Genomic DNA, 15,463 nt, shown 5'->3' with positions numbered 1-15,463 from the left:
AACCCCCTGAGAATAGAAAATTCTTTAGAACTAAGTCTGAGATGAAAACAAAGTTAATTTAGTGGCTACAAAGAGAAAAAAGACCTAGGCCAGGACAGCTAAGACTTACCTTAAAATACCCTGAGCTGTCTGTCTGTGGCATCCAAAGTTATTACTTATTTTCCCCACCTCAGGATCTTAGGTTTCAATCTTTTGTGTGTATGTACACATTTAAAAGGAAAATATCTTTTCAGAAATTGTATCAGAAAAAACAAAGACTGTTTTTTTCCTCAATGGTTAAACTGCCCTATTAATGTCAATTTTTAATTTTATCCTTTGGATTTCTCATTAGCTTTACAACATGTCTAGATTATTTAATTATTGTATTTCAGCTTGTAGATGACATTAGATTTAAGAGCTTTTGCTGGGCTCTTGCAACTTGTCGCTACATTTTGCCTGAAGCTGCTTTTGTATAAAATAATCTTCCCATAGTTAACATTCAGGATACTCTGCAGAGCATCTTAAGAAGACTTAAATGCTAAATAACTGTCACATAGTAAGTCTTAGTATTATTGCACTAAATTACATTGCAAGCAGTGTGATAAACAACATCATAATACTTTGACACATTCATCATTAATTATAACTGAAATCTAATCTCAGCTGGATTTTTTTCAGTAATTATATCCCGTAAAGCAAACATTAACATATACAGGGAAGGGAGGGTGGAGGAAAGAAGTCTTCCAAAAGCATAGCTGATATATCAAAATACTGAATGGCCTGACAAGTTTTACTAGGTTTTATATGGGGTTTTCTAGGCATATTAAGAGATTAAAATATCAGAAATATATTTGGAATTCATTATGTGAATAATTATTTCAAATGCAAAACTTTGCAGTGACCTACTGGTTGTGTCATTTTAAGATGGCATGTGAGACTTCTGGATGAAATCCCAGGTTTCACCTCTCTGACATAGTAGACTAGTGTTGAACTAAATTTAAAATCGTGGATTCCTCTGACCACCAAAATACTGGATGGGTGGTATTTTAAGCTTCATACTGTTATGCTTTCTGTATTTCCCTAAAAACTGTATATAGTATTTGTGAATGGCAACTCCATGTACCTTTTCCCTCCAAATACATATTTGTTTTCCACTGGGGAACTTTCTGCTGTCAGGGAGCTCCCAGCCTGTTAATGCAAACTATTTTCCTTTGTACTGGGAAATTCGAGAGTCTGACAGCCAAGCTGTGGGCAGCAATGCTGTGTGCTGCTTGCCATCTCCCTGTGATACAACCCCGCAGCACCCTTTCAGCTGTATCAGAGCCTATGTCAACTCAATGAATGTGAATTTTATTTTTGTTTTGTTTTCTATTTTTCTAAGACTCTGTTTTTGCAAAGTACTTCATCACTTGTATAGCGCTAAACATACTTTCAAGTGCGATTACACTTTCCTCTGTATATATTATTACGCATTCCTTGAATGCAGCGCTACCTGCTTTCTGCTGTATTTACTTCTCTCCAGTGGTTAGCAAATCTACAGAGACAGTATTATATCTGGAGCAGCCTCAGCTGGTTCTTTCATTGGATATTTCTGCTCATACCAGACATCTTCACTGTCTATTATTTTACAAACCTCAGTTACCTGGCTGCATGTCCCTAAAATATCTATATACTGTACCTGAAACAACGAAGTAGTAGAAGAGCAAGTATTTTCATTTTAGCCCTTGTTAGTCTTCAGTTGGTAAACTGTGAGAAACTCTACCCTGGTGGGCTTTTTGTAGACAACATACCTATTTTTCTGTGGTGGAGGATGCAATGCTGTGAAACTTGAATGCAGTCATTTTGTCTCATACTTACTGTTATGTTCTCTGTAGCATATATAAAGACTCAATATATTTCCAACCAGGAGGATTATACACTCATTAAGAGCTAAATTTTGAAAGTACTTTTATTGGTAAGAGAGAATAGATGACTTACTGCATTGGTGCATGTTGATTTTTTCAAATTAGTATTTTGTATTACTATGTTACAGTACAATTTTCCTTTCTTGATGATTCTTTTATGTCTGGTATGATTGAGGCAGAGAGAATTTATGTACTTTTACATGAAAAAATCATTCATGGAGGTGGGTATTTTCATTTTTACTGTGTTAACATCATTTTATAAAATCACACAGCTGTCAAGATCACCTTTTACTTCCGTGACAATTCACTAAATAAAATTATCTTTTTGTTCCTCACCACCATCACCAGAGACCCTCCTTACTGGAAGCACATGGAACTAGTCAAAATGCTATACTGTCAGGCTGGTAGAGCATGCATGCAAATTTATAAGAAAAAAGCTATTCAGTAAGTGCATTTCTTTTGCCCTTGTCTCAGTAGTCTCTTTATACAACTGATGTTGTGCAAGACAGTGCCACCTTAACTGCATGTGAAATGAAAGAGACTTGGTCAGAGGAAAATCAAGAGGGATGACTCCAAGGTTTTTAGAGGCTCCCAAAGTTACAAACTTCTGTATTTATGTAATTTTTATATGCAGTTTCCTGAAGTGAGAGGTGTTGCTATTTCAGCATTTCCATTTATTGGATGCTTAAGAGGGACAAAAACCTCTGGGTCATATAATCAACCCATTTGCTGTCAAAGACACCCATACAATGTAGTCCCTTCTTTATATTGAGCCAGTGTGCAGAATGAGGGGGAGACCTTTGGCAGGGAAGTGAGGGCATGTTTGTTGGTTTTGATTTGTTCCTGCTACTCCCATTGGAAAAATGTTCTATAATTTTATGTCTCGGATGGACACAAGACTTCTGATCTGCAGTCTGTATTATCTTGTGGTCAGTTTGGTCATTTATCTGCATTTTGTCCTGTAGCTTAAACAGCTCATTTTCCTCCCTGGTTATTACCCACCTCTTCCATCTCTAGAACTACCAAGAGCAATACTACGTAGCTTTGAATTTCCATACTAAGTGAACTGAACACTTTTATAAGATGGGCTTTTCTTTTCTCTGATTATCATACACAGTATGCCACAGAAAATCTTATCAGACCTTTATTAATAGTGTTAATATTTTTCTATCTGTAAGTCCTAGCATGTTTTCTTGTCTGTCATGCTGATGGCTGATAACTGATCTGACCAACTAATAAATCTGATGTTTCAGATGACACTCTTCCAGTTCATGGCAGAAGTTAATGTCAAGAATCCCTAACTGCATGATAAAGTTTATGCATGATGATGTACTTACCATACATTATAGCATATGATATATTTCATCTTGCTTCTGTTTTTAGGGTTTACAACTTTATCTGTTTCTTACTGTACACAATATACAGCCCCATCTTCTACATTGACAGTCTCCAGATTTCATTTCAGCAGCCTGTTGTATCTTCACATTCCTACCTTTTATGCCAGGAGCATTACTGAAACTACTAAAAGAGACACTTGTCCCAAAACCAGTGTTTGAGGAACTAAACAGGTAACCTTTTCCCAGCTTAAAAGTTCCCCTTTCAGCACAATTTCTTAGCCTACTGTAGCACTCTTCAATAATCGTTATTCTGTAATAGCTTCTCATATGGCAATAGAGCTAATGTTTTACTGAAATCCAGATAAATTAGTTCTGCATTTTCTTGCCCTAGTAAAATAGTGAGCTCTTAAAAGGGCAGCTTCGCTGGACTTGATTTTCCATTTGCACAATCCATGGTGCATTTGAATGTGCTTTTATTTACTCATTTAATTGTCCGTTTATTCAGAACTTTTTTTCAGGGCGTACATAACACCAAGGTCAAGCTAACAGATGTGTTGCTGCTTGGATCACTCTGTTTCCTTTCTTTAGTAGAAATATTGTGTTTTCTGTTTTCCATTCCTGATTTGACAGATTTGTTTACTGGCCTGTGTTATTGGACTTGGGAGTTTTTCATGCCAAGTTCTTACTATTCTGGGACGTACTTTGTCTGTCTGCCTGTGTTCAAGTACATTAAAACCTTTGAAGTGAGTTTCCACACCAGTTGCAATAACTTCCATTTTCACACTTTCCACACACTTTCAGCCTTGAGTCACCCTGTCCTGACCTATGTTTTTCATCAGAGTCCTTGTTAAAATCTGAAGCCAAGTAGTCATTTAGTTTTTAGGCCGTTTATCCTCTTCCAGCTCTTTGCTTATTGAATAATAATAGTTATCCCTTTCTTTTTATTCATATTTCTGATTTCATTATGTATTATGTGTATTATTTTATATTATCTATATTATTTTATATTCTTTCTATTTTCCTTTGATTTTATATAAAGAATAGTTTGCTGTTCAGTTTAATGTGCTTTATCAAGGCTTGGCTCTTGGGAATTCTCACTTTATCCCTGTGCTTTCTGTCTTTCCAAAAGTAGCTTCCTTAGCTGAGCAGCACTTTTTCTGATTTCATGTCAACTTTTATAAGCAGTGCTAAAATCTCTTTTCGGAGGTTTTTTTTAGTGCAGGTTATTGCTGGAGGCTTTCTCTAAAAGTTCATTTTCTCTCTTTTTTCATTTTTTTGGGGCTGCAAATTCCATGCATTTTTGAACCTGAGCTTAATTATTTTTAGCTCTCCTCTGTATCTAAGTATGTGATGACTTCAGTTCAGTTTTCCTGACCAAGTAATTTCATTAATATCTCATTTTTCCCCAATTATATTGAAAACCTCTTTTAAGGTTGCTTATCTACCTGTGCCACGTAAACTTGTAATCCCTCTGATCGGGGCTTCTATCAGTCAAAGTCTTCCATTGTGTATTTTAACTGTTTGTAAGAGCCATTTTTCAGATAATTATTGTATTTGTAGCAGGTTTTGTTTGGTTTTGGCTCTGATGTTAAGGAATAATTGAACTCAATCATTTCTGTTATCTTGATTTTGCCTGTAAGAAATTTAAGGTACTATTTATTTCTGTGAGAGTGACAGAAAAGTATCTGCTGTTACCCAAAATCTTTTTTTCCTGCATAGCTACATAGTCTATAGCAGAATCTCAGCAACTAGACCTGCTTGTTTTGAACATTTCACCAAAGAGATTTCAATTCAAAACAGGTCTGTTTTCTTCACCACCATCTCTCTTATATTTCTGTGTTTTCTTTAGCACATTTTCTATTTGTGATTATTTTTCTACCACATACTAATGTCGTGGCCTACAGAGCCTCTAATCCCTCCATTTTGTAGCCCACGTACATTGTCTTAGCTTATAAACGTCTCTGCTTTTTTCACCCACTTGTTATCCTGTTTTCTATTTGGATGATAGCTGGGATGATACTACTTACATAACAAGTGCTTCTATGAATATTAAACTTTTTATTTCTCTCTTAATGCACATACTCCTAACCCACTGCTGTTTCTTGACCTTGCTATCTCCTCATCTACCTGTCTCATGCTCTTTTCTGTCAAGGGAAAGCAAGGGATAGGAGTTATCTCTCTGTGCTCCCTACTTCAAGCATCAGCAATGCCAGGCAACATGACAGAATTTTCCTGAGTCCCTTGAAGGAATCGTTACTTGAAGTGATCCTTTCTTCTGAACTTGGATGACTGGAAGGCGTCCAGAACTTCCTTTTGTTACTGACCTTATCAATGAAGGTCCAGGACACCTGTGAAAGCTAAAGCAGCTACCTTTGTTTATAACATGAGCACAGGATATTCCTGGGGTCTCCATCACTGCCCTCCTGTTGAAGAGGAGAGGCAATTGCATGGAAAGGATTCTTGTTTTTCTGCAGTATAAACTCCAGACTACTTAAAACGGTGAGAAATTAGGATACTTGCTAATTCAATATCACTGTTGTGAGTTCAATTTTCTGGAAATTTGGTAATTCCAAATATCCAGACCAAGCCTGGCAAATCAGAGTAGGTCCTTGGAAAGAAAAGTCACCTACTTGAACTCACCTGTCCTCGTCTCATGAGTGAGATGCTACCAGTTGACCTCACAGGGTAGTGTGAAGTCTTAGCAAGCCTCATTACAACGATGAAAAATGAAAAAACAGTGGAAGAGGTCTGCATATTATAGTAGTTCTGAGGTCCCAAAATGGAAAGATAGCTTGGCAGGTTTTGCAGTGAAACGGTTGATTGCCAGGATGCACCTGGTTTGGTGTAGCATATCTTGCTATGTAATTTTTTTTTTCTTTTTAAGCATGAGAGTGCGGCAGAAAGAATATGTTTTTTTCCTCATGAAAGTCTCAGTTAGCTGCATCCCCTAAGCCTAAAATGGTTGCATGTATACCTTGGAATGCTTTGTTAGCTGAAGTCTTCCTTGTACTTACCTCTTCTCATTGTGCTTTGATGATTTTACTGTTATCGCAAAGGTCTCAACATGCAAACTAGCTAATCAGACCTTATTCTGAACCTAAGTTGTTTTATAGCAGTAATTTAATAATGCTAGTCCTATCAAGCTGCCAGCCTTTCTGGATACACAGGGAGTTGTTGGTACATATATCATACATTAAACTGTATTTAGCTGCTTAGTACTTACTTGTTACTACTTGTAATTGCTGTATGCCACCAACTATGGGCAGTTCCACATACGTGCGCATTTGCATCAGAAGTAAAAGACCATGAACACTTATTACATTATATTCTTGCTAACAGCTATTAAATATTCAGCACGTGCATGAAGGCTTCTGACATCCACTTAATACTCATTCCACTTTATAAAAAGGAAAATTGTTTCTTACTTGTGCTTCATCTGAGTCAGTGATGAGTGGAAAGACATTAAGAAATGCAGTTTCCCATGAAGACAGCTACCGTGTGGTTGAGTCCAGCTTGCCAGTGATGCCTTCAACACTTCCCTGGTTTCCAGTGGCAGAAGATCTGGATCTTAAGGTTCACTGTAATTTAGCAAGACTTGGCATCTGGGGAGATTCTGTGCAGTCCTGAGCCACGTTGAAGGCAAAATTTGAAAGAAGCACTTCTGTCCTTATGAGTTTTGGCTTAGATTGTTTTGTAGCTGCATCAGAAAAGTATAAATGGGAGCTTTCTCTGTATTTCTTTTTAGTGGGAAAACTAATAGAATAGGCAGTGGTGGAGGAAGATGAAAGGTCTCTATTTATTTTTACTTTTTTTAACTTCCTGCTTTCCAGAAAAAATACTCATTTCTACTGAGAACCCTTACCCCCTACCTCCTTTTTCTTTTTTGTGGTATCACTATCATGAGCACATTTTGAGCCTCTATCTTACTGACAGTACCAACATTTGAAATTCTTTAAGTTAGTTTTCAGGTTGCATGAAGGAAGAGCAAATCTTCCCCAAATGGTGGCTCAACACAGAATGGTTTAACATGATAGGCTTAAAAGTGAAGAACCTGTTTTCCTTCACAGCTCCCAACGGATTCTGCTAATCTTGGGTGTACATTGCCTCCGAAAATTAGGTCTGAAAATAATTTTTATTGCTAGAGAAAGAAGCATTTGAGGTGGGATCAGAGAAGTCTTTTCACACCCTCAACTGAGGAAATGAAGTGCTGAGAAGTGTTGCTGCATTCACTTTTATCTGCAGTGGAAATAAGGCTTATGCATCACAGTAACCCCTCCTTTGAGGCACAGACCTTTCTGTAGTATGGAGCCCACCCATTGGAAAGCAATCATAGGGATTTTTCTCGATTATCTGAGGATAAGTTACTGCTAACATTATCTAAGGCCATTGATCTGGGTCTGCCTCACTGGCACATGTGATTAGACAGTGGTATTTTTAAGAATAAATTCATGTTCAAATGGAGCCATTTTTGTCTGCCAAATTTTAAATTGATTTGTCTTTAGCAGTTGATTACAAAGTTATTCTTTATCCCCAAATGCACCTGTTTAAGGATGAAAGATTGCATCTCAATCTTCATGAGGAAATAAACAAATCTGTTTATACTGAACATGGACAAATGATTACAGCTGGTCAGATTATTGCCTATGAAAAGTTTATCTCCCGAATGTCTTTCATCCTTTCTTTCCTCCGAAGGAAAAAATGAAAGAAAGGGCTTTGAAGTTTTATTAATGATTCATTACTCATAACTGATCAGTGAACAGTTTATGCAAATACATTGCAAATTGCTTATTTTAACTATTACTTGGGGTTATATCTGTATATTACCTTCCCATGGGAAGCGGAGGTGTGAACATTTGGATTGTTGATATTTAGTCATGGGAGAATAATGGATATCAAATGTTAAATACTCAGACAGACACAGAAATCATTTGTAATACACTTGCTCACACTGAACTGCACCTTAATGGAGTTCTTGTTGGCATTAGTAAGTTACAAGTTAAGATGAATGAGTATAAATCACAAGCTAACTAGCTGATAGTTGAACATATTATTCTTTGAGGCCAGTTAACCAGCAGACCTCATGTTCCTGAAGACTTAAATTTAATATACCTCAAGGAAATATCCCTTTGTGTGATGTAATTTTAAAGAGAAAAATTATTTTGTTTCTCCCCCTCTGTCCTGTCAATGGAAAGAAATTATATTGGCCTATTTTGTGAACTTTGAAGGGAAACTTTGGCCAGTGACAAATGCGGTACAGATTTTCTTTTTTACCGATGGCTCTTCTGGTGGGGAAAAAAAGTACTTTTATTCTTTGACTTTGGAGGGTCTATGGAGGTGTTGGTGCGGGAGTATGTTATGCCTGAGATATAACTTATTCGTTGTTGTGTTATTTAAATGCTTATGGGCAAAGCTTTTGTATAAATATTTTTTTAAATATATTGTAAACTATTAGTTGTAAAAATGATATTAGTAAGAGAAATCTAATTTTATTAAAAAATTATGTACAACTGAAAGTAATTGTGATGCATAGTTGTCAGAAGTGTGATTTTTACAGAAAGGCAGAGCGCTGAGTTGCTGATAATCTGCAAAATCAGAATGCATCATTCATCCTGATTTGGGTAACAGACTCAAGGATTGCTAATCTTTCAGTGCAAAAGGGTAAGATTTTTCTAGATATAGGTAGTCAGCAAAGTTACCAATTAGGAGCTCACCAAATTGCACATAAAGGAGAGATACACAGGGACATTTGAGAAATAAAAATGAACTGATTTATTCATTCAGTTTTCACCTCCAGAAGTGGCAGTTGTTTGAGCATTGGATAAGCATGCTCCTTTTATTGTGTGAGAAACAGTCATCACTCATGAACATCTAGTGTGCCACTAACTGAGGTAGAAAGGAGTTGCTGAAGTGGTGAGAGTAGGTGTCTTATTCAGAGGTCTATAATTTATTACTGCCCTTCTAGCATTTAAATTCTTGGCTTGCTGTAGCATGCTCCTGTGCAGGCAGTTAAGCAAAGTTGGCTTATTATGAAAGTGTACTTTAATGATAGCATACATACCCGTTACAGCAGGCTATCTCCTAATTTTATTTACTTACTTCAGTGGCATGCACCATGTGAGACAAAGACATTTAGTCCAAAGGGAGTGTGTACCTGAGGTTAATGGTCTGGGGGTCAGATCCTATTCCAAAGGTTTTACTAGTAGAAGATCAAAAAGCCCATAGATAAATGCTTGATCTTGCATGATGCTGCCTTAAAATCCGGTTGTTGGTATTTATGTGAGTTTCACCCAGTTAAGAAAGTGACTAATATGGACCACTGGCAAATTGTTAAAAATGAAGAGCATCATCTGTGGCCAGACCAAGGGGAGTGTGTCCTCTGGAGAGCCACAAACACCCTGGAAAGGTACCAGAGAACTTTGTCTCAGGAGGAGCTGATAGATGTACTAAAGTGCAGAACAGGGCCCTAAAGGTTTCATAGGCTGGTAATTATGTATTTTAAGTTACAGAAAAGCAAAACAAATATAGCTTCTTTGGCAAATCTTGGGTTTTGATGTTGGAAAGCAGTGAGAGCAATTAAGATCTGTTCCCCTGCTAATATCAGCTGTGGCAGTTACTAACCTAGTAACACGAATGTGGATGAAAACAGTCTGTTCCTACAGCCATAAGCTTGACACTGCATACCCTTGGTGCTATTGTAATTCCAGTGAATATCAATATAGAATAAACAAAAATGTATAAAATGTAAAAACTAAATTTGCCAAGATAGTTGTTTCATGTGGGGGTGATATGGAATATCTCTAAGAGGTGAAAAGTAGGAGCTGAATGAACTACTTTTAAATGCATACCAAGAACCTCTCTGTATTGTTGTACCTTTTAATTAGATGAAAATAAATGAATTGAAAAGATGAAAGGAGCTCGTGTAACATTTCACTTCAAAGGGCAGCTCCACTCTTGAGGAGTGTTTTTAAAAAAGAAAAAAGAAAAGCAAAGCAGCTTATTCAAGAAATATGCTTTCTCTGTGGATTTGGTTTCACTTTTACCTGCTTTAGAAACTTAGGAATGTCTTCTGCTTATTTGACCTAAACGGAGTCATTACCCCAGTGTAAAGGAGAGTGGAAGCTGGCTGACAGTGATGTTCCCCCCCGCGCTCCTTTATTGCACTTTGCATTGACTCAAATGAGCGGGATTATTTTTGACCTTCTGATGGGATTTTTATCAAAGTTTCAACGCTCTGGGCTGTGTTCTGGACAGAAATTGTACATGTGCAGTGGCTCTGTGTCTGCGTATACTTTGTCTGGGCAAATGAATTGAAAAAAAACCAGCTGAATCACTCATCATCTTGTCTGTTAAGCAAGTCAGCCTTCCCAGAATCCAGAGGCAGGTGCTCCCACCCAAAAGACCTAAAAGCCATGCCTTGTATACTTTCCATACACTAAATAGCTTACGTTATGCAAGATATTGCACCACCTCAGCATTGTCTGACTGGTCTTGAGGGCCCTTTTGGACTCCTGACTTAAGTCAGTGGTGTCCAACTCCAGGGTAATATTTTTGTCTTCCACCAAGTTTTATTCCTAAATCCTCTCTTTAAACATGAGTTGTTTATTTAGCCCTTAAGCACTTTATTTCCAATCACATCTGTCCAGGCCCTGACTCTTGTCATCATATTTCCATGTAAGGGTGACGTGGCTAAGGAGAGGATGAATTCAAACTGCCCAAGATGTCACAGTTTCCTTCCTTGCTTCAGTTGCCCTGAAGTGTGGGATTTGCTTTAGCAAATAACATTTGTATGCAGAAGCCTAACAGAGAAGTGTCACAACAACCAATTGAACACAGATTCAAAGAAAGACTAGCTTATCTCCATCCTTCAAAGATCCCGAAGGTGGGACCTCTCTCTGCAAGCAGTAGTTTTCTCTCGTAACTCAAAGGAAAAATTGCTGCTTCTAGAAAGAGAGGTCTTGTGTGACTTGGAAAAGAAGAACAGCTCATCAGCTTCATAATTCCTTGATAGATTTAGGCAGGCTGCTCTGTTTTTTGTTATGCCATGAGCTGTTTTACCAGTTTGCCAGGTAGCAGGTTGATGTGAAATGCTATCAGCTTTTCACAAACACAATCAGCTAAGCAATTGAGCTTGTCCCAGATGTGATTAAGTGGGATCAATTATAATAAGAACTAGAAATGAGAGATAAGCTTGTTGTTTCTTGAGTTAGTATTCTGCAGTATTAGGCTTTGTAAGTATCCTTTATACATCATCAGCTGCAAAACCTTTATTACTTCAGGAAGTGGCTTCTAGACCAGCATTCAAATGAACTTCATCCTAAACTGATTATTCTAACACTGGAACTACCATTGAGTGGGGAAACAATTTATTTGAAGTGTCAATTGCATCAAACAGAAAAGTAATCATTGAAGTCAATGTTTTGCAATGCAAGGAGAATGTTTGCTGTCAATCCTAAATACATAAAGAGTTCTCTGTGTCCGAAAAGGGGAATAGCTACCCTTCATAAGCATCATGTGTTGCCATGCTACTAAGTAAAATTGCTATAGCACTTAAGTCTTAGTTTGCAAAATATCACAATTTATAGATTTGCTAAATATCAGAATTTATAGATGATTCCTGTAAATTTTTCTGGGAATAAAGTGAAATGATCAATTCAATAGCTGGAAATATGGGGGAGATGACAGCTTTACGTGAAATTGCACATCAGTTGTTCAATAAATCTGAAGAATATACGTGAGAGTCAAGTGCACTGGAGGTAGTGTAACTGTACATATTATAGGAATAACGAAATATTAATGCTTTCTTTATCAGAAAGCTGGTAATAAAGAAGCAGAGGGGGCCATATGAACATACAAAATACGAGAGGAATGTTGCAATATAGTCCATATCTAAATTGTAAAAAATTGTACTTGCCCATATCTTTAAGCAAATATTTTTAACCTTGTTTTTAATTCTTTTCTGGCTTCTAGTTCCTGCAGTGGAGCTCCCAGCAGGCAATTTTTTTATGATTCAGAAAGAATAAATAACGTAGGTCTGACAAAACAACGCAGGATGCATATACTGCCACAATGATTGTGGTGTTCTGGAGCATAATGTTTGATCAAAGCCCCACAATTGTGTTTCCTTTCTTTTTTTCTGAACAGAAGGAGGTTCCTGAGCTCTATAATATTTCCATGAAAATCTTTAAGATCTTAGAATAGTAACATGGCTCATGCATCCGTTCTACTACTTAGCAATGGTTGTGCTGCAGTTGTCTGCTTAGTTAATAACACATCTAATGAATAGAAATCCAAATTTCATTTCTCTTTTTACTATAGGTAAGATTGGGAGGCGTTTGAAGATCTAGGCCGGCACCTTTGTTGCCCTTTCAAGTGCTTTTCTGTTCTGATAATGATAATAAGGTTGTTGAGGGTTGTGCAGTCTTCTTGATGGGCTCAGTGCCAGTGTCTCTGCTCTGGTCTTTAGAGTTTTACTTGTTTTGCTAGCCATTGCCAGTAACTGAGCAGGGCAGGTCAATTCACCCTCACGGATCATTTCTGTAATCTCTCCTTGGCAGCTGTATGGGACCACTGTGACATTTCCTGCAGCCAGTGCAAATTTTTAACGTTTTTCTGCATTTAATTCTAAAACCGCTGTTAGCCTCTGCCTTATCTCTTCTTCCTCCTCCCCCATTTTTTCTGCCTTTTTGGATAGGGTATTGCTTCCCTCAGGTACTGGTCCACAGGTGTCTGTGAAAATATTCCTGGTGTTAGGTCTCTTTCAAATCATGAGTGGCCATTTTAAATTTCATCACTGACAGCCTGTGAGGTTTCTTCGCTGAAGTTCAGGAGCAATAGACATTGCTATTAACTATTACTAGGCAAGATTCAGAAATTCCTAAAAAGGATTCTTTGACCTATTTTGTATTGAATTATGTGAGCATGAGTGGTCTCTTTTGGACTGTTCAGCCCTGTAGCAGTCCACCACTTTTCTCTTACCACTTGGTTTATGACTATTTGCTGCTTCTATCTCTCTTCTTTCATCCAGATGAACGTATTACCATATATACACAATATTCTTGCATTATTCTTTTGTATGGAATTATACTGAGTATTTTTGGAAGCTTTAAATGTCCTTCACCTGGCAGTGTCACTTGCAGTGTTTAAATTATTTGATAACTATAGAAAAATTAAATAGAAGATAAGAAAAATCATGATAGAAGTGAGAGCTATTTTACTATTCTATAGAGGTTTAGTTTATTAAAGAAAAAGCATTTGACCATTTTTAACCTTTAAGCCTCTTCACAATACGTATTTAATTGTGTCACCAAAAGCTTTTTACATGCATTATGAAAAATAATAGATCCATAAAAAAGAAAAGACCAACCCTTTTTTCTTGCCTATTATGTGTGCATGTAAAGTATTTTTGCCCAAGAGTGCCTCTGTTGTGCTCTGTGTTGTCCAGTCATTTTTCAATGTGGTCATCACCAGCTCTTTCTGAGAAAAATTCAAGAAACACCAGGTTACTGGGAAGGTCTCATCCTCATGGTCAGAGTTTAATTTTCAACTTGAACCATGAGATTAGTGGTTGTTGCTGGTGGGCTCATTTCCAGCATTAAGTGTTACACTTTTGGAGATGATACCTCCATCCTTCTTAGAGACTTGCTGTCACCCCAGGTTCAGCCTTACATGGTAGCAAGTTCTGTACAGTTCTGATTTGCGTCGGTTGTCCGCATTTTTCTGTGTTCCCTTTTTTGGTGAAGCAAGCTGAATAATGACTCCTTAAAACTTCTTGTGGACTGCGGTGCACACAAAACCTAAATAAAACATATTTTGATGCTTGATATGATGTCCCATCTGCCCCCTTGAAATCCTCTTGGACATCACTTCATGAATACATCCCCATCTTGGAGCTGCACCTTATCCTTCTGAACTGTTGGAATGACTGCAGTAGTTCATCAAATCTGTGTTTGTGTTTGTTTGTTTGTGTTTGTTTCCATTAAAAGGTGTTGGTAGGGGATGTACGTTTTCCCCCAGCCTTGTATAGAGCTCTTGTTATAGGTCAGTTATTTTTAATTGCCAGGAAGAGCACATGGAGGGAGGCTTGTTAGTGTTCTTCCTCTTTGCTTCAGGTAAGAAAGGTCTCTTGCCTTCTAACTCAACTGTATTAGAAGTAATCACATTGCAGTGGCAACGGAGGGGAAAACACAGTCTCCACCTGTTTCTTCACCTATTCCGGACATCTTCTGACATTGTCAGAAGGTAACTTAGGACCTAGTGACATTAGTTCATAAGACACAACTGTTACCCATTACTTGAAAAATCCACAACCCACAAGTAGCCCGCACAGGGGAAAATAGAACTTTCTCTGTGCAAGCTGTTCATATGAGCCTCTATACCTTTGAAGAATATATTTTTGCTTCATAGGACACTACGAAACTGGAATAAAAATCCCAAAGGGAAGACTTCCCACTATGCGAGTTAGAGTCACTGAATATAAATTAATAACTCTCAAAATAGATTTAAAGTCTATACCGTAGCTGCATGATTTGTTTACTGTGCTTATTTGTTCTGTTCTTTAGGTTTGAAGATGGCACAGTCTCTTTTCTTGATATCATTGCTCTGAAACATGGATTTGATGTTCTGGAAAAACTCACAGGTCAGTTAATATAACTATAATGCTGAAGAGTGAAGTTCCAGATTTATACTCAGGGCACAAGTCTGATCACATTTCCTATGGCTGTAGCCTGATTTTTCTTTCTAGATTTATTACCCATGTTTGTCAATGTGAAGATCAGACTTCAGTGTAACTGGTTTATCCAAGCCCTGTGTAATGGATTATTCCAGCCTGGTTTGGAAAAACCAAAATATGCAGACTCCACAAATAGACACACAAGGCTTGAGTACATTGTGCACATCTAGTCTGCCTCTCACTCACAAAAATGCAACAGGAAAATAATAGTAGAAAGTAGCTGAGCTACATCCTATTGAGACTTCGTGCAGTAAGAGTTCTGCTGTGCATGAGGACCAGGCAACTTGACCTGGTGCAGAAAAGCCATTTGGTAATACAGATTAAGAAAGGAACCAAAAAAGAGAGTTTAGGATACACCCTAAAGCTTTTTGTGTTAAATACCTGTGTGGACAGTGATCATCAAACAGTGAACTTTCCAGATTATGACTTTTCACAGCAGTTTATTTGTCTGTACTTTGACACACTTGAGTGGAAAGCAGCATGATGTTGGGGTTTTTGTCTCATTTTGTTCTTTA

The 15,463-nt window shown here is 37.5% G+C and overlaps 1 protein-coding gene across 1 annotated transcript in view; it reads left to right on the top strand.

The window, feature by feature from the left end:
• The window catches only part of LOC104617391 (molybdenum cofactor sulfurase-like), a gene marked incomplete at its 3' end in the record, with an annotated part of 104,114 nt that extends 89,259 nt beyond the window's left edge, over positions 1–14,855 (top strand). The window contains exon 7 of the mRNA XM_010282703.1: positions 14,779–14,855. Within this exon, the coding sequence (XP_010281005.1) occupies positions 14,779–14,855 (77 nt within the window). The remainder of the gene's footprint in view (positions 1–14,778) is intronic.
• Positions 14,856–15,463: the final 608 nt, after the last annotated feature.

The sequence above is a fragment of the Phaethon lepturus genome, unplaced genomic scaffold, assembly GCF_000687285.1.
Source record: "Phaethon lepturus isolate BGI_N335 unplaced genomic scaffold, ASM68728v1 scaffold2112, whole genome shotgun sequence".
Classification (NCBI taxonomy): Eukaryota; Metazoa; Chordata; class Aves; order Phaethontiformes; family Phaethontidae; genus Phaethon; species Phaethon lepturus.
The sequence above is the reverse complement of the archived record's forward strand: the minus strand, read 5'-3'. Positions and strand labels throughout refer to the sequence as shown.